General features: G+C 39.1%; 1 protein-coding gene across 3 annotated transcripts in view; it reads left to right on the top strand.

Annotated features, from left to right (window-relative positions):
- ppp4r2a (protein phosphatase 4, regulatory subunit 2a) overlaps nucleotides 1-17,016 on the top strand; it is a 68,340-nt gene extending 51,324 nt beyond the window's left edge. For all 3 annotated transcript variants that reach the window (XM_078209442.1, XM_078209441.1, XM_078209443.1), the window contains exons 4-9: nucleotides 3,206-3,299; nucleotides 5,574-5,611; nucleotides 5,704-5,784; nucleotides 7,033-7,173; nucleotides 10,784-11,034; nucleotides 12,638-17,016. In XM_078209442.1, the coding sequence (XP_078065568.1) occupies nucleotides 3,206-3,299; nucleotides 5,574-5,611; nucleotides 5,704-5,784; nucleotides 7,033-7,173; nucleotides 10,784-11,034; nucleotides 12,638-12,924 (892 nt within the window). In that variant the 3' untranslated portion in view covers nucleotides 12,925-17,016. The remainder of the gene's footprint in view (nucleotides 1-3,205; nucleotides 3,300-5,573; nucleotides 5,612-5,703; nucleotides 5,785-7,032; nucleotides 7,174-10,783; nucleotides 11,035-12,637) is intronic.
- Nucleotides 17,017-25,091: the final 8,075 nt, after the last annotated feature.

Below are 25,091 nucleotides of genomic sequence, written 5' to 3'. Positions count from 1 at the left end.
ATTTAATGGAGTTGCAAACATTCTTAATTGTATGATTTTCGTTAACTCGTGCTGTTCAGTAGATATGCCGTGTACTAGAGAATTTGATCCTGTTTATCTGTGTTAATTTCCTCCTTTTAACCTTTGATCAGATTTCAGCAAAGGTTCATGCTACCACGTCATACTGAATTTCTTTTGCAAGTGTATATGCTGGGAACTGTGTACAATGTGGCTTGATCACTTTTACCCATGAGCAACATTAAAAGAAAGGGACTTGCATTTATGCAGCACTTTTCATGACCATCGAATGTCTCAAAGTGCTTTTCCAGCCAATGAAGTACTTCAGAAGCATAATCACTTGAAATGTTGGAAATCCAGTAGCCATTTAACATAAAACTAGTTATACCCTTGAGGAAAAGGTAAAAATGATGAAAAGAGGAAAGATGGCAAATGGTCATGGATACCAAATACCAAAGGTTTTTTTAAGATTTGTGTTTGGACTTAGTTTAGTGATTTTCTTCTTTTGCGAAAGTGCAATTTGAGTTAGTTGGGATGCTTTGTTCTCTACATATATTCCATATGACAGAAACAAAACTTTCTATAAATATAGACTGATTGGGGCTTTAATTGAATCAGTGTTCCACAATGCTTTCCTCTTCAATGTCAAAATAGTTGAATATTGTAATAACTTTCCAGCACTAGTCTAGAATCAAATATACGAATGTTTCAGAAATGGTTCCACTTCAATTTACTCTTACCTTCAAAGCAATATTTTAATAACTTTAATACTTACATTGAACACTCTGTAAAATAACATGCAATGCTTTGAATATTTTCCAAAATCGGTTGTTTTTATAACCACTGCTCTTTCAAGTTCAGTTGGTGGCATTGGTTTCTGAGTCAAGTTATGGGTTCAAGTCCCATTGTAGTGATTCTAGCACATCAATGTCTAGGCCTGACTCTGGTACAGTACTGAGGGAGGTACCATCTTACAATTAAGGCCCTGTCAGCCTCCTCAGGTGGATATTTGCACACTGTTTTGAAGGAGAGCAGAGGTTGTCCTGGCCAATATCGTCCCTCAATCAAGGTCACTTCTTGAACACCTAATCATTATTACTGCAGTTTGTTGGACCTTATAATGTACAAATTGACTGCAATGTTTGCTGTGTTACAACAGTGACTAGACTTCCTTGGTCATTAAGTGCTTTGGGATGTCCTGAGGTTGTGAAAGCTGGCATGTTAAAGCAAGCATTTTTTTCTTTCTAATTTAGTATAAAAATTGTCGTCCGTTAAAGCAAATCTGCCTTTTGCTGTTCATGTGAATTTGTTTCTGTTGCTTGAAATAAAATTGATTATTTCAGCCCCTTTCTCAGTTGCCGATTTCAGAATCAGTGAAGCTTTATCCCTGGTCCATACAAATAGCTACAAATATTGATTAATTCAGCCATGCGCCTGACAAGCCCTTGCTACGTTGCTTGGGGTGTAAATTTTTAGTTTTTGGGAGGTGGGGATATTTTAATGGACAATGTAGCAAAAAAGCAATTTTTTTGTGGAAATTTGAAATTAAACCCCTTTTTAAAATGACAAGTTTAGTTTGTGTATTTTTCTGGGATGGTTTGTCAAATTGCGATTTAGTGACTGGGATTTGTGTTTTTTCCCAAAATTCTCCCAAAACTGTCAGCTCATTAAAAGGTTTAAGAAAAAAATCTTGCTACTATTTTGTGCCTTTCATGCCATGAAGTTCTCCAGAGCCCTTCTCAGCTAATGTGTTACTCCTAAAATGTAATCATTGTTTAATATTAAGGAAGATGTCAGTCAATTTGGACATAGGAAGGTCCTACAAACAGTGTGAGATGAATGATTTGTTAATTTGTTTTTTTTTGTGTTGTTGGTTGAGAGAGTAATATTAACCAGGATACTGGGGAAGCTTTCAAAAGATCCTAATTACAGTAAGTCCCCACTTAAAGTTGTGGTAGCATTCCCAATAAGTGAAACAACATGGTAAATCATAGCTTCCCATAGGAATCAGTTATAAAGTTAGAGTTGGGTTCCTTCAAACATTTCTTGCCCAAAAGAAACAATCTACAAGTTGAAATACTATACTGTGCATGAGCAGCATTCCTAGCTGGAATAACTAAAATAAATGACCACATATAACAGAAATACCGTATAAATTCAAATCCATTTCCTTCTCCCTCACTTTGCCCAATCTCTCTCTCTCTCTCCCTCTCAGCTTTCCCACTTTCTCTCTGTCTCCCTTGCTCTCCTCCATCTCAGTGTTTCTCTCTCTTCCCACTCTGCCTCTCTATTTTTCCCACTCTCTCCCTCACCCTCTGTTTTTCCATTGTCTTTCTTTTTCCATTGCGACTCTCTCTCTCTGTCTCACTTTTCAATTTTGTGTCTCTTACTTTCCCACTGTTTCTCTCCTTTTTCTCTATCTCCCTTCCCAAAGTCTTCCTCTGTTTTTTCCCTCTGCCTCCACCCCCATTCCTGCCAACTGTCTTTTGCACCCACTCCCGCGCACCCACCCCTCTACCCTGTGCCTGCCCTTTCTCTTCCCCCTCCGCGCCCACCCCCTCGTCCCACTCACGGCCCGTCTCCCCTTCCGAGTCCTTGTCGTCTCCTCTCCCCCCCCCCCCCCCCACCCCCACACCATACCTCCCCCCTCCTGGTGCGCTCCCTTGTTTTCTTCTCCTCTTTTCCCCCCCCCCCTCCCCCCCCACTTCACGGTGCGTTCCCTCCTTCCCTTGTCCGCGCTCCTACATTGTGTCCCCTCCTCCCAGTCCGCTCCCTTGCCCCTTCCTCCCGGCTTGTTTCTCCCCTCCCGGCCCGCCCCCTCATTCACCCTCTCCCCTGGTCTGCCCCCCTCGCTGCCCCTCGTTTCTTCTCTCGCTTTCTATTAGCCTTTCTTTCCTCCACTGAGTCTGTTGGGGATTTTGTCTGCTTGCCATAGTTGCTATGCAAGCTGTGGTCTAGATCAGTAGAATAGTTTGTGAGAGAGGGGGCAAATTTTAAAATGGGAATCTGAGGATTTGGGTTCACGATTTTAATAAGAAACTCCAGTGTTAATATTTACTAATATAAACAATCTTAACATATTTCCACACAAACTTAAAATATAACTGTTTTGAAAATCCCTGCTGTGCCTTCCAAATACATCATTTGCTCCCAGTTCTTTTTGTTGCATGTTCTGGTTAATGCATAACATACTTGTTTGTGTCTGCAGTATTCCCTTCACTATCCAGCGTTTATGTGAGCTGCTTACAGATCCTAAGAAGAATTACACTGGGACAGACAAATTTCTCAGGGGAGTTGAAAAGGTAACCAAGGATCTAGATCTATCCTTTTTATCACTAAGCCTAGGTTTTACCAGTTGAAGTCCTGTCAAGTTATCAAAAAATTCAGGGTGATAGGTGAAATAACATTGAGACTCCAAATAAGAGTTCTGTTTCTTCCAAGTTGTTCTTTCCCCAACTATCATCAGGAAACTGTTGATTCTTCAGCAGTTTAATTTGATTGTCTGTCTTGTTGCGTACATTAGCTTCACGACATTGCTCAGAGATTGCCTTTTATTTACCCTTTTAAAGTTTGCAGTAAATACAAATACTTGCACCTGAATTCCAGCTCTGCTTAATGCTACTGGAGGGTTTATCATTGAATCTGAAATAATAACATTTAAAACCAAATGTACCACTGATTTCCTTGCAAAGAAATATGGCCTTTTGCCCCCAAAGGAAAGCTACCCATAACCAGAAAAAACTTTAAATGATCACTGTAACTTTTTCATATTTAAAAAAAAATGTAAGCAGGGTTGGTTTATGCTGGCAATGTTGGTTTTGAAATTCTCAGAACATAGGATCAGCAGTGGGCCATTCAGTCCCCCAAGCCTGCTCTGCTGTTTAATGGTTGATCGATACCTTGACTCCATTTACTTTTTAACCAAACAAAGATCTATCAGTGTCGTGAACATTTCCGTTCACCCAATATCCAGAGCCTTTTTTGGTGGAAGGGATTTCCAGTAATCTCTGCATGAAGAAGTGGTGACTGATCTCACTCCTGAAAAGTCTAATTTTAACATCATGCTCCATTGTTTCAGCTCTTCTACCAGAGAAAATGATTTCTCTGCATCTAATCATTTTAAATACCTCAAGTCATCATAGAAACCCTACAGTACAAAAATAGGCCATTTGGCCCATCGAGTCTGCACCGACCACAATCCCACCCAGGCCCTACCCCCATATCTACCCACTAATCCCTCCAACCTACGCATCTCAGGACACTAAGGGCAATTTTTAGCATGGCCAATCAACCTAACCCGCACATCTTTGGACTGTGGGAGGAAACCGGAGCACCCGGAGGAAACCCACGCAGACACGAGGAGAATGTGCAAACTCCACACAGACAGTGACCGAAGTCGGGAATCGAACCCAGGTCCCTGGAGCTGTGAAGCAGCAGTGCTGACTACCGTGCCGCCGTCTCCAAGCTTAAGGAAATGCCTGTCAAGTTTCTGCAACCTGTTCCTTGTAATTTATTCCTTTAAACCCTAATGTGATTCTGGTGAATCTGCGATGTCACCACTCCTGGGTCAAAATACCCACTCACCTGAAGAAGGGGCTTGGAGCTCCGAAAGCTTGTGTGGCTTTTGCTACCAAATAAACCTGTTGGATTTTAACCTGGTGTTGTTAAACTTCTTACTCAAAATAGCCCGACAGAAGTGTGGTGCCTCCAGTTGAATGCCATTTACCAGAAAAGAGCTAACTAAGGTCCTTTGCAATTCGGCCATCTTCTCCTCACTTTTTTGATTTTGTGCATGTCCAATAGGTTTCGGTGATTGGTGTGCATGAACGCTCAAATCCCATTACAACTCTTCAGCTCCTGGTCTCTTCAGTCTGACTTCATCAGGCCCAGAGTGGATGATCACCCACTTCCTAGTTGAAGTCATCCGCTGGACTTTTGTCCACTTCCTGTTCTCAGCCTTACAATTTACCGTGCCTCCTAATGTTTGCATTTGTAAATTAGACTTCTAAGTCATATATGTATGATAAAGATCGCTGGGGCACACTTTTTTCTCTACATTCCTTTCAACTGTACACTGTACCTCCCAAATAATTATTGACCCATGTTACAGGATCATCAATGTCAAGTATTTTCATTTATACAATCTTTTATGCAGAACTTTATCAGAAGCCTTATTTGAACGCTTCCCTATCCACCAGTTGATTGTCGTCCTCAAATTGGAGTTGTTGATTGCTGGCCATATCTATCCTGTTGTCAAATGGCAGTTTTAAAGATTTTCTTTCATTGTTGTTTTCGATGATACTCCTATTCAGTCAGTCGGATGTGATTGTGGCCCATTGCCTCCTCCTTGCTCCTTTTTAGTTAGTCATGAGAGGTATCAAGAAAGCACTTTATCTGGGGATATCTTGGGGAGAAATCTTTCATCATGAGTGCTCTTGATCTCAACTTGAATATCTGGGAACACTACCTCCAAGACTTTGTTGTTGAAATGTTTTACAGTTAATGAACTATAGTCAGATTTTAAATACAAGCATTTATTTTCTTTAGTCATATATGCTCTTTTTGTAAATTTACAGAATGTTATGGTTGTCAGCTGTGTGTACCCCTCTACAGAGTAAGTAAAACTTCAATACTTTATGGTACATGCTTTTTATTCAAGAATTGTTTAATATTTCAAAGTTTTAACATTTTGCATCATTTCTTCAGGAAGTACAACTTTGGCTCAAATAGTTTGAATCGAGTTAATGGCATCATGCTATCAGGAAGCCACACTGGTTATACAGACAGGTGAGCCATTGTGTTAGTTTTTTTGTGATGTTTCAATTGTTTCCAAAGGATTGTCTTTTTTAATTCCCTCAGCTGAAATAGTGGGCGGTCCAGGCCGAAACCAACTGGTGTCGTTCCATGGTACTTTTCCTTAAAAGCATGCTTATAAGGCCAGACTTAATTCAAAATGTGGCAGATAGCATTGATAGATAATTGAAGCTTATAGCTCCAAATTACGTTATTGTCTACTATTCGCTCTACAAAGTGAACCTTGCACATTTTTTCTATTTCGATTGCTTGAAAATTTGAACTGTGAATACTTTGGAAATGGCTGTTACATTTTATATCTTGCTGTACGTTAAATTCCAGGTTTGTTTTCTGTTTAACAACTGTTACGGGATTTGTGAAAAGTATCTTCTGGTTGTCCAATTACTGTTGAACTCTTGTGGGTGCTCAACATTTAAGCTGTTACTGAACAGGAAATTGGGATGGACTTAATTCATACCTGTGGACCTTTCCTGCGCACTTCCTCTGCAGTTGTTATCAACAGGCAAGAAAGAGAGGGAAGGAAACGTAAACATACTAAAATAGCAGTGAATGTGAGACATCGTGTAATTTTCAGTGAGAGTAGGGAATTTCAAGTATAGAACAGGTATGGGAGTGTAATGTAAATGGTGGTTTTAGCTGTGAAATGCTCTCACTTGTATGTAAAAATCTGATTATTTCATAGTGCTAGTGATTGTGCAGGATCTTGTGTCATGCCATAGGTTAATCCTTGAAGTGAAATTTGCATTGTTCCCCTGAGCCTAAAAATAAGTTGCACATGTTAAAAGTTAAATAGGTTTTAATTTTCTTTGAGCCACTGAGTTTAGTTTTATTCACGTAGTGAGTGATTTAATATGTTGGTGCTGTCAAAGAATTCACGGAAGAAAATCAAAATATGGGCCCTCTGGTGGCAATGTGGATTGGTGATCTGAATTCACCCTAGCTTGGTATGGTACATGACAGAGATGCTTGGACGGAGTTTTTTTTAAAAACGTAATTAACTGGATTCAATTTTGTTTAGCTAGTGGCTGAATGTGGAGCATCATTTCGTTCGCAGGCAAAAAAAATGGTGAAATGCTCAAAATTGTCTTGAAAATTCAAAATTTGTACCAACATATTTCGATGAGCAATTGCTTTGTCTGACTGGATCAGATGACTATCTTGTGTGTTTACCTCATGTAGTTCAGTGGAATCTAAGTTTTGAAGTACTTGCTTTTCTTACAGATCTAATATAAATGGTCCTGGTACACCAAGACCTCTGAGCCGATCAAAGGTTTCATTATCAAGCCCCTTAACAACAAATGGTTTGCCGGACAGCTCTGATAGAGAAATAAATGTGCAACCAACGGAAGACAAATCTCACAGGCATGTTTTCTAAATCTTTGGACGGATTTGGTAACCTTTAAAACACGGAAAATAATTCTCTGTGGTAGAATGTAGAAGTCTTTTTTTTTACCTTGTTGAGGACCAATATAAATTAGTAATTTCTGTTGGAAATATTAATACAATAAATATACTAGCTGCAAGACACATATACACAGATAAATTCTGAGCAGACCCATAAACATTCAGTGGTTCAAAAATAGGCCACTACATTCATTTTTGAAATATTAGTGTACTTCATGTAAAATGCTATTAAGTCAAAAACACCTTTAAGATAAAGTACATTACACTAAGTTTCCAAAAGAACCCATGTAATCCTCAGCAGACAACGGAAATATATTTACCATATTCCAGTGCCATAGAAAAACATGAAACAGATTTGATCTGAAACTCGTTAGATTGTAATGGGCAACAATGAAATAAAAAACAGCTACTACACACAAGAACACAAAATAGAAGCAGGAGGAGGCCACTAGGCCCTTCAAGCCTGTCCCACCATTCCATACAATCATGGCAGATCTATGCCAGCCTCAACTCCTTTTCGCTGTCATTTTCCCCCTAGTCCTTGATCTATCAAATATTTATCCACCTCCACTTTAAATGCATAGAGTCATAGAGGTTTCCAGCATGGAAACAGGCCTTTTGGCCTAACTTGTCCATGCCGCCCTTTTTTTTAAAACCCCTAAACTAATCCCAATTGCCCGTATTTGGCCCATATCCCTCTATACCCATCTTACCCATGTAACTGTCTAAATGCTTTTTAAAAGACAAAATTGTACACTCCTCTACTACTACCTCTGGCAGCTTGTTCCAGACACTCACCAACCTCTGTGTGAACATATTGTCCCTCTCTCCCCTCTCACCTTAAACCTATGCCCTCTAGTTTTAGACTCCCCTACCTTTGGGGATGATGATTCAAATATCTCTTTGGGAAAAGATATTGACTGTCTAGCTGATCTGTGCCCCTCATTATTTTATAGATCTCTCTAAGATCACCTCTCATCCTCCTACCTCCAGAGCAAAATGTCCCAGACTATCCAGCCTCTCCTTATAACTCAAACCATCAAGTCCCAGTAGCATCCTAGTAAATCTTTTCTGCACTCTTTGTAGTTTAATATCCCTTCTGTAATAGGGTGACCAGAACTGTACACAGTATTCCAAGTGTGGCCATACCAATATCTTGTACAACTTCAGCAAGACGTCCCAACTCCTGTATTCAATGTTCTGACCGATGAAACCAAGCATGTCGAATGCTTTCTTCACCACTCTGTCCACCTATGACTTCACTTTCAAGGAGCTATGAACATGTACCGCTAGATCTTTGTTCTGTAACTCTCCCCAACGCTGTACCGTTAACTGAGTAAATCCTGCCCTGGTTCAATCTACCAAAATGCATCATCTTGCATTTGTCTAAATTAAACTCCATCTGCCATTCGTCAGCCCATTGGCCCAATTGATCAAGATCCCATTGCAATCGGAGATAACTTTCTTCACTGTCCACTATGCCACCAATCGTGGTGTCATCTGCAAACTTACTAACCATGCCTCCTATATTCTCATCCAAATCATTAATATAAATGACAAATAACAGTTGACCCAGCACTGATCCCTGAGGCCCACCACTGGTCACAAGCCTCCAGTTTGAAAAACAGCCCTCTACAACCACCCTCTGGCTTCTGTCAAGAAGCCAATTTTGTATCCATTCAGATACCTCACCCTGGATCCTGTGAGATTTAACTTTATGCAACAACCTACCATGCGGTACCTTGTCAAGGGCCTTGCTAAAGTCCATGTAGACAACATCAACTGCACTGCCCTCATCTACCTTCTTGGTTACCCCTTCAAAAAACTCAATCAAATTTGTGAGACATGATTTTCCACTCACAAAGCCATGCTGACTGTCCCTAATCAGTCTTTGCGTCTCTAAATGCCTGTAGATCCTGTCTCTCAAAATACCTTCCAACAACTTATCCACCACAGATGTGAGGCACACTGGCCTGTGGTTCCCAGGCTTTTCCCTGCAGCTCTTTTTAAACAAAGGCACAACATTTGCCACTCTCCAATCTTCAGGCACCTCACCTGCGACTATCGATGATTCAAATATCTCAGCTAGGGGACCTGCAATTTCCTCCCTAGCCTCCCACAATGTCCTGGGATACACTTCATCAGGTCCCGGGATTTATCTACCTTGATGCGCTTTAAGACTTCAAGCACCTCTTTCTCTGTAATATGTACACTCCTCAAGACATCACTATTTATTTCTCCAAGTTCCCTAACATCTATGCTTTTCTCAACAGTAAATACTGATGAGAAATATTCATTTAGTATCTCACCTATCCCTTGTGGATCCACACATAGATGACCTTGTTGATCCTTAAGAAGCCCTACTCTCTCCCTTGTTACTCTTTTGCCCTTTATGTATTTGTAGAAGCTCTTTGGATTCTCCTTTGTCTTTCTGCCAAAACAATCTCGTGTCCCCTTTTTGCCCTCCTGATTTCTCTCTCAACTCTACTCCTACACTCCCTATACTCTTCAAGGTTCTAATGATTCAGCCTCTACTACCCTTTGTGGCAGCGAATTCCAGAGATTCACCACACTGTGTGAGAAGTATTTTTATTGCACTAATATTATACCTACAGCTAACTGACTCATATATTTATAAGAAAAGAAAAAGGAAGTTTGCATTTACATAGTACCTTAATGACCGCAGGGCACCCCAAAGCATATTTTTGAAGTGTAGTCACTGTTGTCATGTAGGAAATGTAGCAGCTAGTTTAAGCACAGCAAACTCTCTCAAATAGCGATGCAATAATGACCAGATGATCAACCTTCTCATGAGTGAGGAATAAGTATTGTCCAAGCCACCGGGAGTAAAACTCTTTTTTTCAAAATAATGCAATGTGATCTATGTCCACCTGAGACGTGTGAAGTCTCAGTTTCATGCTTTATCCTAAAAAATGTACCTCTGACATTGCAGCACTCCCATAATACTGCAGTGTATTTGCCTGAATTTTGTGTTCAGATCTCTGGAGATTTGAACCATTACCTTCAGTGCTACCAACTGAGCTATGGCTGAGACTGAAACAACATCTAATGCAACAGCAATCTGTCAATGAAAATAGTGATTCACTGTTAGTTTCTTCTGAAATGGAGCCAGGAATTTACGTCGACAGCAGCCTCAGCAGTAACCTAATATAACTAAGGATGTATTACCACAAAGCTCACTAAACACAGTTCCACGTTAGAAGCAGAATAATGCAGTGTGTGTTACAATGCATAAAATTAGTATTATAAAACTGAGCAGCACTAGTTTAGCTCTCCTACTTTAGAACCCGATTGTGTGAATAGTAGTGGCATAAACCTTCCAATTGTGGCAATCACAATTGAACAATGATGTATGTAAGATTTTACTGACACAAAGATAACAGTAAATCTGTTTTGAGAGTTAGGCTTCTGGTTTGGAGCAGAATGATGGGGCAGGTCTGTACTATTAAAGTTGATTATGTTCCTAAGCTTCTTGACTTTGTTCAAGCTGTCTTTGACCTGTGTACGAATTGTGACATTGGCTGCACGTTTTATTGTTTTTAAACAGTGATTCACCTACATCCCATGGAGAAGATATTCATAGTAACTGTTCGAAAAATAAACATTTAGAGGACACGATGGAAGCCGAGGCACCTGAGGTAAAACGACTGAAATTTGACACAGAAAATGAGGAGGAAGAGGAGCCTGTACATTCTGAGAGTTCTTCAGAAATGCCTGAAGAAACTGAAAACACAGAAAAGCAGGAAGAAGCCAAAGATGAGAGTGAATGGACTGATCCGGTTAATGCAGATAAACAAGGTACTGGATACCTTCCTGAATGTATAAAGTAGTACACTAGCCAGCTAGAATCACCTTTTAATGAGTGTGTTTTCTGTATCGTTCTGTTGGTCGGCAAAGTGACAGTGCAGCTTGGTGGGGCAAATAGCTGTTTCACCAGCGTGCAGTAAAACCAAGTGAGATGTGAAAACTGGAATTACATCTTGTCTCACTTGGACTTTACGTTAAGTTGTAGTTGTACTGATTCTAATAAGTAGCCAAGTAAAAAAAAAAGTTCTTAACTTTGTATTTAAGAAATTTTCATGTTAAACCCATGTGTTCTCCCATTTTAATCTAACGGATTAGAATGCAAAGTTCTCCATCTTTGCTTGGACAAAATATGAACGTTCAGAAATGACAGGCAAAAAAACCCAGCTGATTAATTTAGCCTGTCCAACACCATGATAAACAATTCTTCCCACTCTAGTAATTTCCTAGGAGGTAAAATAATTAAGGAATTCCTTTTCAGTCTGGACACCAATTGGGTGTGGCCATGCACTGAACTTGGGAAATGTTGGTCTAAGAGCAGTACTTGTAGTATAATGGTCTTGAACGCAAATTTGGCTCACTTGTACTTTTTAATTGGTTATTTAATCTAGCTCCCTATATTTCCTGTGTCCTTGTGTGTCATCTCCACTTCCTCGCTATTGAATGCCCAATACACAATCTTAATACAGTTTACTTAATGGCTGCATTTTATAGTTTATTGTGAAATCAGAACAGTAATATTCCAGCAATTTTATCTGCTTTTATTTCAGTCCCTGAAATCAACAAAGTTTTAATACCTTCTGATTTTTGCTGTTTCGTGTAGCTTTGGTTTCCATAGTGATTTAAATATCCATTTGATTTACTGTTTCCTTGTATGCAATATATGTTGGTTTCTAGGAATCTCCACTTCCTACAGCACAGAAGGCAATTTGGCCCATCGCGCCTGTGCCAGCTCTTTGAAAGAGCTATCCATTAACCAACAATCCCACACTTTTCCCCATAGACCTGCAGTTTTTTCAAAATATATATCAAATTCAGTTTAAAAGTACAAAATCTAACATCCTTTTAAGCATTGCATTCCTTTTTCTCATTGCAATTGAATATTGAGGGGTGACTTGCTTTTTTAGTGTCTGGATTCACTAACCTTAAAATCCACTAAATATAATACAAAAAATTGCATATATTAACACTCAGACCTTCATTTTGCCTTTTAATACTTAAGCCACTGAGAGATGGCAAGGAATTGACCAGATTCCAGGGTCACCCATTATGTAAACTCTCAATTCACATTGTATTGATGGAACAATCTGTGATGTTCCTGCGTGCTTCTGCTGGCTGTTGCATGAATCTTGTGAATTAATTTATTTCATGTTCCTTATTCCCTATAAATATTACTATCAAATGTTACAAATATATAAATAAGCTAATCTATTGGATAGTCTGAAATTAATTCTTAAATATGGAACTTCTTGCGCATCAATTTATTTTTCACTTATTATGTTGCCCTAATTGTAAAGGCTTCAATGTACCTTTTTCTGCAAGTTTGCAGTTGCACAGTACTAGAGAAAAGGTGACATCTGATTTTGTGTATTTCTAGAGCCTTCAAGCATCCAAGTCAAAGCCATGTTTGAATCTGAGAAAGTTGAAGTTTCGTCTGAAAATGTCAAAACTTCAGAAGAAAACCAAATGGACCAATCTGAGCCAACCAAGACATTAACTTCTAAGGCAAGTGAAATCAGTGAAAATACTGACGCTGTTAGTAACAGTGTGGACTACAGCGATACAGAAAAACCAGATACACCTCCCGAAACTCCAGAGATGCCTTCTGAGAGCCCAATGGAGAACAGTGCGGATGCCACAGAGGAACCAATGGAACAGGACTAAATGTTGAGATACTCTGCAGTATTTTCCATGAGGTGTTGATTTTACACTGTATAAAGTTTTATGTAATAAAGTGGACCTTTGTTTCCAGGAGAAGGAGGGACAAACCTTCTCCAAGAAATACCTGGAAGAGCTGTACAAGATGAGAACTGTGAAACCAGCTCCTTCAGGTCTCATCTACTGCTCCCGCTTTTTTTGTTTGGTCAAATCAGTGGTTTTGTGTATAGATTTTCTAATTAGAGAACGTTTTTAAACTGGAAAGTAAAACTATAATTGTCAAGTTGTTTTCCAATTCATTGGACTAGGCCATTTACCATAGTTTTTTGTCTCGTTTTTAAATCTCTTCAGCAAAATTTCATTTCCCACATGGTCATTGTTTCAACATTTAATACATTAAACATTGCTGAAACAACAGGTTAAGACACATTCCAGGAAAAAACAAAGACGATACATCACTTTCATTTACTTCTGATCCTGTATTCATTAATGAAAAGCGTGTGTGTGGTTCACATTAATGTGAAACAGCAAAGTTTAGGACTTGTTTCAAGATCAGTTTGTTTTGGTTGCAGAATAAATGCTTTTTTTGATTCATTGTTCAAGCAGAAAAAGTTGGGAGGTAATCACTCAATTTATGCTCAGTGGTTAGAACATTGTGAATATTTGAGCAAGTTCCTTTCAGTTAACATTTTAGGTAGCATGCAGACAGCATCGTTACACATACACCACTGACTGCATTGAAGAGCTACTGCAATTACCTTGTTAATTTAGTCTTGTGCCAGATCTTATGTACTGGTAATGCAATTTTAGGGGGTGCATTGAACCACCATGATTTGTACAAAATTTTGAAGTGAATGAAATATTTTTGAACATGCTACTACATTTTGACAGCCAGTGGTTGTACATTTTTTGGAGATGAGAACTCAAAAGCACAAATCTTAATCTGTACTTCTGATGTTTTCTGATATCCAGCTTGTAAATTCAAAACCTTTAACTGTTCAGCAACAATTACTGGCTGTCAAAATTTGTTTGTACTTGTTTCTGGCAACTGTACTTTTTGATATTTAGAATTTTTAAATTTCTGTAAGTAGATTTTGTAGATTAATTGTAGATGTAATTGTTCACTGCCTTTGTGAAACGTTATATAATTGTATAATTTGTGTGTAAACTGAATGCTTTGGCTTTCAATACAGTATTCATATAAAGCAATAAATGTTATATCTGGACACAGAGTCTGGAGATACACTCCAGTTCCCTTTGATAAAATTTGCACAGGGTTGCCAGAGGCCATAATGACTGCACGTAACTGACAATCTGCAAGATTGACAGTTTTGTCTTTCCTGTGAATGTAGTATTTTGCACTTGTTAAAGTGAATATTCTAAAGATATAGTTTTGTGGGATCTTAAAATTCATTTTGAGAGAACTGAGTCTTCATCCTAACCAGAATGTAAAGTTTTTACAGGATGCCTAAGCGCTGTAACATTGTTTCTCTTCAGTGCTGTGGTTGGGAAGAATATGCATCTTACGTTGCTAATTAAACAATAGTTTTCACAAGTTTTTAACAATCTGATCAGCAAAAATGTTTTTGAATCTTAATCTTGTTGTCAGTGTCATGGGCAGAACTAGCGGTGTCAGGGACTTGAATTTTCTCCCCTTTCCAAAATATCCATTAATTCAGGTTGTAACAGCCAAGTTCAGGTTTTTTGCACTGCTGTACTTGGGTGTGAGAAAGGCAGCAGGGCAATTTTGTTTTTTTTTGCACCAACGTGACTTGCAACCTAGCTCTTCATCTCTATGATATACTTGAAGTCCTTATTCCACAGCCTAGCTTTTAATAAACTGTTTTCTTGCAATCCAGTTGAGTAGCAAACCTGGGCTCAGGAGTTGGTTGTATTCTCAGATTGTAAATGCAACCACACAATGTAAAAAGTTGGCTGAAGAAAGCTGGATCATGGTTGAAATGAAGTTTATCCCCTTCCTCTTGCTCCACCAGGAAGTTTACCTTTTTTGCTTTGAAGGAAGAACTTAAATTTCTATAAACAGTAATGTTCCTGCATGAGATTGTTTGAAAAGATTCTAAATGAGAATTTTCTTTGAGAAATTGAAAAGTTTTAATTGCCTCGTACCTGTGCTAGCACTCAGATCTCTCCACTTAGTCCCATTTCCTGCTTTCCAATCCAATTCTACATTTTCCCTTTTGAGATTTTTTGCCCTTTTTAAAACCTGTTCAACTCTGTTTCCACTACTGCATCTGTGATGGCTTAATGAATTCAAGTTGTCTTTGTGTGACTGCTAGATTATTTAGCCTCAGTTTACCCTCTGCCATTTTTGGACTGGTTATATTACCAATTTCTCTTTTTCCAACTTCTGACGGCAGGTCATCCTGACTCAAAAGGTGGGATTTTCCAGCTGTGCTCGCCCCGAAACTGGAAAATCCCGCCTGAGATCAACAGACTTTTCCATGGTCCGCCCCTCGCCCGCTACAATTCTCTTGGTGGGTGGAATGGGAAAATTCTCCACAAAATGCTGGCTGTATTCTCCCTCCACGTGCTGTCAGACCTGCTGAGCATTTTCTGTTTTTTGTTTCAGATTTCAGCATTTTGCTTTTGCTTTTTTTTGCTCTTTGTGAGAATAAATTTTCCATGACTAGCCTGCAGTCAAGTTTTTGTTAAGTTCAGTTTTGTTGTGTTCTTTCCAGTTTTTGCTTGCACAACTGGATGCTGGAAAAGTTATTCAGACTTTTAATTATGAGGCTGGTTATGTGATCTGACCTGGCCAAACTTATTTTGCTTTCAAGATGGTACATTGAAGTATCAGTGAATTTGGAAACATTAAATTTGGGTGAGGGAGTTACTCAAGCACTCATGTATTTTGCCTTTGTATTTTGAGCTTGGTTTGCACTGTGACAAAGTCTGATAATGCAGAGTGAAGAATGGCATATGTCACCCAGGTACTTAAATCTACTCCTGAAGGGTAGGAGGGAAATATATCATTTTAGCACAATGGAATTGAACCATCTCACCAATTAGTGCGCTGCAGGAAGTCACCAAGTCTCCTTAGACAACTCCTTCCAAACCCACTACCATCTCCAAGGACAAGGGCAACAGACAAATAGGAACACCGCCACCTGGAAGTTCCACTCCAAGTCACACCTCTGTCGTTGGGTCTAAATCCATGAACTCTCTCCCTAACAGCACTATGGGTGTAACTGTACCACATGTACTGCAGTGGTTCAAGAAGGCAGCTCACCACTATATTCTCGAAGGCATTTAGGAACGGGCAATAAATACTGACTTAGCCGGTGATGTCCACATCCATGAATGAATAAAAAAATTGGAGCAACTCGTGGCAAATAGGGCTGGGATCAACAAACAGGGAAATATATTTGAGCACATCATTGAAGCAGATTGTGAAACAATAGATGCTGCATAGATCGGGCATATTGGAAGATGCTGCATAGATCAGGCATATTGGATTGGTTTTCTGCACCTCTTGCCTGTGAATTACAAAATTAGAGGGATTTGGAATATCACACCTGTTCGTTCATATCTCCGAGCAGATATTGCCTCTCAAATAACTAGGTAAATTGCAAAAGTGATTTTAAATTGGGCATTTTTCTATCAGGGTGGTTAAATACTTAAATCCATCACAAAGGAAGCTCCTGGCCCAGTTCAATTATCTTAAAAGTTAACTTTCACTAGAGTTGTATTTAGAGATTGCCAATCTCAATTCCTTGGGTTGAATATTCCTTCCGTAGCTTCAGTTTCATAAGTAATATTGTTTCTTTTGAGAAAAGGTTCTAACTGAATTTGAAGTCTTCGTTTCAAGATCCCCCCTCTAACTCCATTATGCAGCTGTGTGGAATGATTACCTCCCACTTTCCCAAAACTTTTCTAGCTCCTGCAGGGTTTTCTATTGACCAGGAACGTGAGAAGATGGGTTGAGTTTGATGTTAAATCTGATGGTTAAAAGGGATTGTTTATTTTCCCAAGAAATTTTTATTATTTTTTTCTTCAACTCCTTTGAATTTAAACAGGAACAAAGATCGCGTTTAAACTTTCACCATTTGTTGCCATTAAAATTATTCATAGATTGCATCTCCTGTTGAAGCAAATCTGACTTATTTTCAAAATTTTAAACAATTTAATTGAATGACATTGACTTCTGAGTGTTATGCTAGAATTGGTAAGTGCTGATGTTATAGCATTGGTCCTTGAAGTCCTATTTACTTAACTGATTTTTTTTTTTTATCTTTTGATGTGCCTGAAATGCAGCTTGCCTCAGGCTACATCACAGGCAAAAATGGCTGAAGTTCCTAACATGACTTATCATTGAGTGGAGCTTATCATTGTCAATACTGAACAGTGGGTGACTCGAGGGATAGAGGTGGGAAAATATCAGTGCTGTCCTACAATGGAAACAAAATAGTGCAAATATTCACCGTCATCTGAGGAGAGAAATGACAAAGGGTGCACACCTATGATACTGAGTTGTCTTTCCCCGCAGGTGCTGCCTGAATAACAGTTTCTGATTTTGTTTGATTTCCAGCAGCTGTCGTATTTAACATTTTAGTGAACCAGTTCACAGGGTGGTGTGTGTGTTGGAGGTGGGTGCAGTGGGGTGTGGGTTTTAATGCTGCTCAGTTAATGCTAGGATGGCAGATATGTCATTTGACCTAAATTCCTAAAAATAGTAGCTTCATACTTGGAGTTCCACATTTGTGAGACTTTCAGCTGTGGTGGTCATATTCAGGAACTTGGGGCGGGGAAACATCAAATATTAACCTTTTGCAATTATACTGTTCAAACAATTAAATAAAGTTTTGACATAACGGTGTTTGATATGAGGGAAGTTTTGTATTCCTCATGGGAATCTGATGTTTATGTTGCGGGAAAAGAGTGGTGTTTGAAGATTTTCAATGCAATGTCAAACGTTAGCCCTAATATGGCAGCTGACTTAGCACTTTCCAGGAACATTTTCCTTTTGTTATGTTGGTTTAAGCAAGGGAATTTTTTTCCCTGGTTATTGATGTGAATCGAAAAGAGAAGGGTTTCAGCTAAGGAGTAGGGAAGAAATGATTTTCACTAGAATTATGAGGAATAAGAAGTTATACTTGGGGAGAAAGTCTTGAAAGATTGATTCTTCAGAAAAAGACCCTTTCAACATAATGGAAGATTTTGAGTCCATAAATTCACATGATAGTTACTGTTTGAGAATATAAACACAAATAAAAATAGGAAAACGCTGGAAAAACTCATCTGGCTTTACCTGCGATTACGAGAATAAAAGGAAAGTTTGAAGGATTTCTATAGTTGAGTATTGCTGAAAAATGAAATTGTTGAAGCACTCATTGGGACAGATGCAAGAATGCCAAATTTCAAAGAGCAACAGATTAGACTGCATGAGAAGTGGATATTGATTGGTTGGCAAATTGACTCTGGTTAAGGCATTGTGTAGCCAATACACCAGGGGCTTTATGTCCTCCACATTCGTTTAATTCAAAAAAGACACAATGCAGGGACATGTTCCTCCTCACTGCAGAGGTCTCTCTGAATATATGTAGCTTCTAGCCAGTGTGTGCAAGCCACATTGATAGCCTGACTGCTGATCTTGAATTGTTGTTGGTGTAATTCTTAGCACACAAGGTTGTTCAAGTGCCATTGAATTGCAGAATCACAGCTAAAATTGGACACTTATGTTCTGAGTTTTGCAAGCGTGTACTGGTTGAGTACAGTCTGTGCTCTGCTTCTTGCAAACAGTCAATTCCTTGATTGGACTGCCATAATCAAAATGAATGGTGGAGTAGGCTCCAAGGGCTAAACGGCATATTTTTATTTTCTATGTATGATGAACAATCCAGTGTGTGCTAAAAATTGCACACAACCAATCTAAGATCATCAGACCGGCTCATAATGTGGCTCACTTATGCCTGCTATAATATATTCTTATGCAAGGACCCGTCCTTTATGGGCAAAAGGAAAATATCCAGCCATTGTGCCTTTTTTGAATTAAAAGCATGGGGGACAATAGTACCCTGGTGCATCCTCCATCAGTTGGCAGCCTTTTCTCATGTAGCATACATTGTTGCTGCCTTTGAAATTTGGCACTTGTGCAAGGCAAAAACTTTCACAGCATGTCTTGTTTTGGCAAAATTCGAGTTCTGTATTACCAAGTGACTATTTTTACAATTGCAATTGGACATGATTTATAATGTCGGGCCACTAGAACTGAAACTGTGATATCTAAAAGGGAATCGGTTAAATGTTTGGAAAGGAAAGATATAAAAAGATTGGGAAAAGTATGGAGAAATAGGATAGCTCTAGTTGGAGAGCTAATATTAGCGTGGTTGTAATGGACTGACAAGCCTCCTTTAATGCTGTAATTTCTATGACCCATAAGCAGCTCTTATGTTGTAAATGATGTGTTGTGATTTTTATATATCTATAAGGTATATATTTTATGCCAGTCACCTCTGCAGTAAGAAAAGCATAATGACCAGGTAATCAAGGTTGTGATTCTTTGCCTCACCCATCTAGAAATCCCTCCTTTGGCCTAGTGGTATAGGTCATGGAACTGGTAAACCACAAACCTAGAGCTCTGAGGATTCTGGTTTGAATCCCACCAAGGTAGATGATTAGATTTGAATTCTAAAAATATTAGAAGTCCCTCCATTGCAGCATGCAGTTGATTCTTAAATATTCCAGAGTTTTTGCCTCCACTGCTTTGTGTGTGACCATTTCATATGTCAGTCAGTCGTGCAGGAACTCCCTCACATCAACCGACTTTATCCACCTATCCTGCTACCTTCTACACATTAACTGCAGCAGTTCAAGAAGGCAGCTCACCACCACAACAGCAATTAGGGATGGGGCAAGGACCGCTTTAAAAGTAGAAAGAGTGGCAGAGTTCGGGAGGGAATTTCAGATCTGAGTTTTGGCAACTGAATGTGCACCTGCCAATGGTGAACAATTGAAATGGGGGGGAATTGGAATAGTTATAATCTGCAGCAAGTTACAGAGGTAGGGAGGATGAGAACATGGAGGGATTTAAAACAATGTTGAGAATTTTAAATAAAAACACAAGCTGCTGGGAAAACTCATCTGGTCCGACAGCATCTGTGGAGAGAGAAATAGAGTTCTGTGACTCAATGTTAAAATTATGCTTAAAAGGGGCGCCAAAGTAGATTAGCAAGCATGGGGGTGGTGTGTGATTGAGACTTGATAGGGTTAGGATTCGGACAGTGGTGTTTTCTGATTAACTTCAGTTTATGGGAGTTATCAAAATTCTTTGAATTATATACTGCCTTATATTGGAATACTGATTATTAATTCTGCTGAATTCTAACAGATATTTGGAATGCTGTAACATTTATTGGGTACAGTGATGCATTATTTTTCGGCAGTGCACTAAATTCATTTGCGTGGCCGTGTACATAGGGTAACTTAAACGTGACCTTGACCTGTTCAGAAGCATTCCAGTTGTTGGCCTGATAACTTGGAGGAAATATTGGGTAAAGGTAATTTTAAAGCACTTGTGCTCTAAGCATTACCTTTCAGGTAATTTCACTAAAGAATATTTTTTATATAAACCTGCCGATGAGCTGATAACTTTAATCAAGGTTAGGATTAATGTTATAAACACTAATGAATGTTTTGTGGCTTGGATAATTAATTGATCCTGCGTTTAAAAATGTTCTCGCCGTTTAGATTTAATTTGCTTATGTTTTTTTTAATCCAAAGACATAGACATGTATTAATATATTATAAAAGTAATATGTTTGCTTGTGTCACTGCACCCCTAATGATTGCTGACACACAGACTTGATCCTATAACTGCACAAGATTAACATTATACAAAAGGAACACAAAGGTTAAACTGCTAAAACTAGCTATATTGTAGTTTTGGGGCACTCAATGATGATGCTAAGTTTATTTTTGCACTTAAAACCTCTTTCCCCTCAAGGCAGTATATAATTCAAAGAATTTTGATAACTCCCATAAACTGAAGTTAATCAGAAAACGCCACTGTCCGGATCCTAACCCTCAAGTCTCAGTGTTACAGCGTATCGTTGCTAATGAAACACTCCATCATGACAACTAATGTGAGCATAGCACTTTTTAAAGTATTTATTTATTCGTCACAAATAGGCTTATATTAACACTGCACTGAGGTTTCTGTGAAAATCCCCTAGTTGCCACACTCCGGTGCCTGTTGGAGTACACTGAAGGAGAATTTAACATAGCCAATGCACCTAACCAGCCCGTCTTTTGGACTGTGGGAGGAAACCGGAGCATCCAGAGGAAACCCACACAGGAAGAATACGGAAACTCTGCACAGACGGTGACCCAAGCTGGGAATCGAACCCGGGTCCATGGCGCTGTGAGGCAGCATTACTAGTGCTGTGAGGCAGCATTACTAACCCTGTGCAGTAATGAGAGGAGTGGCCATATGGCAGTGGCATAGACCAACAAGCTCCCGCCCACAACTTTGAATTGTGCCAGGGATCTTTTCCACCATCAGTAGGCACATGACCAATGGCAGAGCCTCTAGAAATGCAGCAATCCACCAGTATCACCAGCATAGCAACCTGTAAACAAATGCATAGGATTGTATACAGACAAAAGGTGCAAAAATATTTCTAATCCCAGGCCAGTAAATGAGACCCAAAGTAGTTTCGTTTTCCCTCCTAATGTGTATGGAATACCTCGTGTTGTACATAAACTGGGAATTGATTGCACCAAGGATTACAGAAATAAATGTGGATTCTAAATGTACTCATAGAATTTACAATGCTAAAATCAAAATGGAAATAATCAGAGCAAAAGCGCCTTATGAGTATGCAGAATACTATAAATTGTTTTGATCATACCCCTGAATATCCTGAGAGTTAGTGTGGTGGATTGCCTCTATTATACCTCACCACAGAATATGACAACATTTTTTGTGATTAATACTTGGTTAAGCCTGGCATTGTATAAAATACTCTTTCATAAAAATCACAGCACATTCAATTTTAAAATTGCCAAAAAGAACTTCCTTCTGTTCAACAGCAACTTATTTTTATCTGTTGCTTTTGATGTAAAGTGTCCAAGTCTCTTCAGAGGCACAATGAGAAATAAATAGGCATTAAGCAATTGGGATGTGATCTAACGTTTGGTCAGAGATGAGCTTTAGAGAGGTCATAAGAGAGGGAGATACCAGGTAACCACAGGAGCTTAGAGAATTCCAGAACATGGGAATGAAGGTTTGTATACATCTGACCTAAAGTAAGCAAAAACAGAAAATGCTGGAAAATCTCAGCAGGTCTGACAGCATCAATGGAGAGAGAATAGAGCTAACAAGAGTCCTCCAGACTCAACGTTGACCCTATTCTCATTCCACTGATGCTGTCAGACCTGCTGAGATTTTCCACCATTCTTCGTTTTTGTTTCAAATTCTAACATCTGCAGTAATTTGCTTTGACCTAAAGAAAGAATGAATGTAGAAAATGTCAATGTCGGAAGAACAGGTTGTAAGGGTGATTCTTTTGAGTCCATTTGACTCCTCGGTGCCAGGTAATCTATTAAATATTATTGTCAGACGCTAGTATTATGTATTCTTGGGGTTCCTACTTACTCAGATATGCACCCTATATCCCACCCAGTGACTTATTAATAGTTTTCAAATGTTTATAAAATAAACAGAGATTGGCAGCTGGTCCATCACACCTATCCCAAACTCTTGTGAATTTATACATGTCCCATCCATCCTCCCCACTCAGCCAGCCACAGTTTCCTGTGAACAACAACATAGAAGGAAAACCCCTGGACCAAGTGAGGGAAAACAAAAATAAAATTCCTCACTGACCTTGGAAGGCAACAAACAAGGTCCGAGAGAGCGCCATTGAAATACATCCATCACTATCTCATTGACTTTCTCTCTATATGATGGCGGCACTGCTGCCTCACAGCACCAGGGACCCAGTTTTAATTCTGGCCTTGGGTCACTGTGTGGAGTTTACACTCTCCCCCGTGTCTGCGTGGGTTTCCTCCAGGTGCTCTGGTTTCCTCCCACAGTCCAAAGATGTGTGAGTTACGTTGTTTGGCTATGCTAAATTGAGTAAGAAGTCTCACAACACCAGGTTAAAGTCCAACAGGTTTATTTGGTAGCAAATACCATAAGCTTTCGGAGCAATGCTCCTTCGTCAGATGGAGTGGTCTCTGTTCTCAAGGACCATTGAAGGAGCATTGATCCGAAAGCTTATGGTATTTGCTACCAAATAAACCTGTTGGACTTTAACCTGGTGTTGTGAGACTTCTTACTGCGTTTACCCCAGTCCAACGCCGGCATCTCTACATTATGCTAAATTGACCCATAGTGTCAGGAGGGTTAGCAGGGTAAATATGTGGAGTTGTGGTTGGTGCAGACTCGATGGGCTAAGTGGCCTCCTTCTGCACTGTAGGGATTCTATGATTCTATGTGGTTGACAACAGCCGCGAATCTTTGTTCTGAATCCTCACTACTGCATGAGCTGGCAATTTGGTGCAAAGGTTACTGACTCAGTGAAAAGTAATATTGACTGACATCTAACCTAACTATGTTTACGCAACTTATAGTGGCGTCTTCAATAACTTATTTAACTGAACTAGCATATTCACATGGACTGAATGTAATCCTTTTACTGTTAAAAAATGATCAAATCTACTGGAGTAAAATAAAACACAACCTAATATGGTAACTACAAGTCTTAAAACCACGCTTCGATCCAGTGGCTCTCCTGTAAACCTTCTTCGGGATTTTCTATAGTCCATTGTGATGAGACTAAAACTGAATAAGATTCTAAATCTGCTCCAATCAAAATCTTGTGTGAACACTATTGTTTTATATTTAATTATTTGTGTCCTACCTCCGAGCAGTCTACTTGCTTCTTTATATAATAGCGTGATGTACTGGTCTTGGGAATCTCTCAGCATGGGTTGTTGGCAGGTTACTAAGCATATTAGACAACCCAGAACACCCCAAAACAAAAATAGGCAATTACTATATTACTCAAGACTAACAAATAGTTTTATATTTATAAACATGGTGGAAGTTCAGATAAAGAAAGGCCTGCATTTATAAAACAACTTGCAAAGTGACAGGGCGCCCGGAAAGGGTTGGAAACAAAGACACTGGTAATTTGGGAATCCTGGTTGCTAATTTGTACCCAGTAAATTCTCACAAACAGCAATGTGATTCCGAGCAGATCATCTGGATTGTTCTTTTTAACCGGTGTTGTTTGGGGGATAAATGTTGACCGAGGCACTAGGGATAACGCCACTGTTTTTTGGACCAAGTCCCGTGGGATGTTTTACCTCCAGCGGAGGGGGACAGACAGAGGGAGCATGTCTCACCAGGAATAAAAAAGTCGACAATTAGTACATGAAATAATTACCGTGGGTTTCCAACAGTTTCAGTGCGTCAGTAGAAATAAGCAGGAAGCCTCTCGGACTATAAGCCTTAATGTTCTGTTTTATTGTTTTAATCTACGCTGTGCGGGATAGTGTAGTTTTTATGAGTTCCCGAGCTTACATATTTCATGAGCAAATCTCTAGAGAGAAACTTGTAAATAATTAAGGGTCTAAGTGTTATACCATGTGAGCGTTATTGATGCAATAATAGTGAGAGCTGGTGTTTGGTTTTAGTCTTACTACGTCCTACACATAATCAGGGCGATTAGCGTTATTTCTTTAATTTATATTGGAATTTGCTCACGGTCTCCTAGGAAATAAATCAAAGTTACAGGTATTATTTGTAATGCGATGTGCCATTGCTAGCCATTTAACTACAGACTTTGAACATTAGTCTCTAAGGAAATAAAGTGTGGCCACTAGTGATCATCTGCTCTGTGTTCTATGGTAACTAGTAATTTAATATGTGTAAATAAATGTCCAAAGTTATTAAAGGTTTGCACTTTACATACCAATGAGATTCAAATTCAAGCACACGATGACAGTGAGAGCCAGGGACGGCGCTCCTCTGAGCTATCTTCTTATTGCAGTCTGACAGGAAATAAATTTGAACATAAACCTTGATTTCAGAAAAACTGTTTTCAGTTCAGATTAGTACTTCGTAATAAGTATTTTCGCTTATTAAACAAAATTGTTCATTTTTACAACGCCATAAATTATATGTGTAACCAGTCTTCAAATAC

The sequence above is a fragment of the Mustelus asterias genome, chromosome 3 (assembly GCF_964213995.1).
Source record: "Mustelus asterias chromosome 3, sMusAst1.hap1.1, whole genome shotgun sequence".
Lineage (NCBI taxonomy): Eukaryota > Metazoa > Chordata > Chondrichthyes > Carcharhiniformes > Triakidae > Mustelus > Mustelus asterias.
This window is presented reverse-complemented; position numbering and strand designations above follow the sequence as displayed.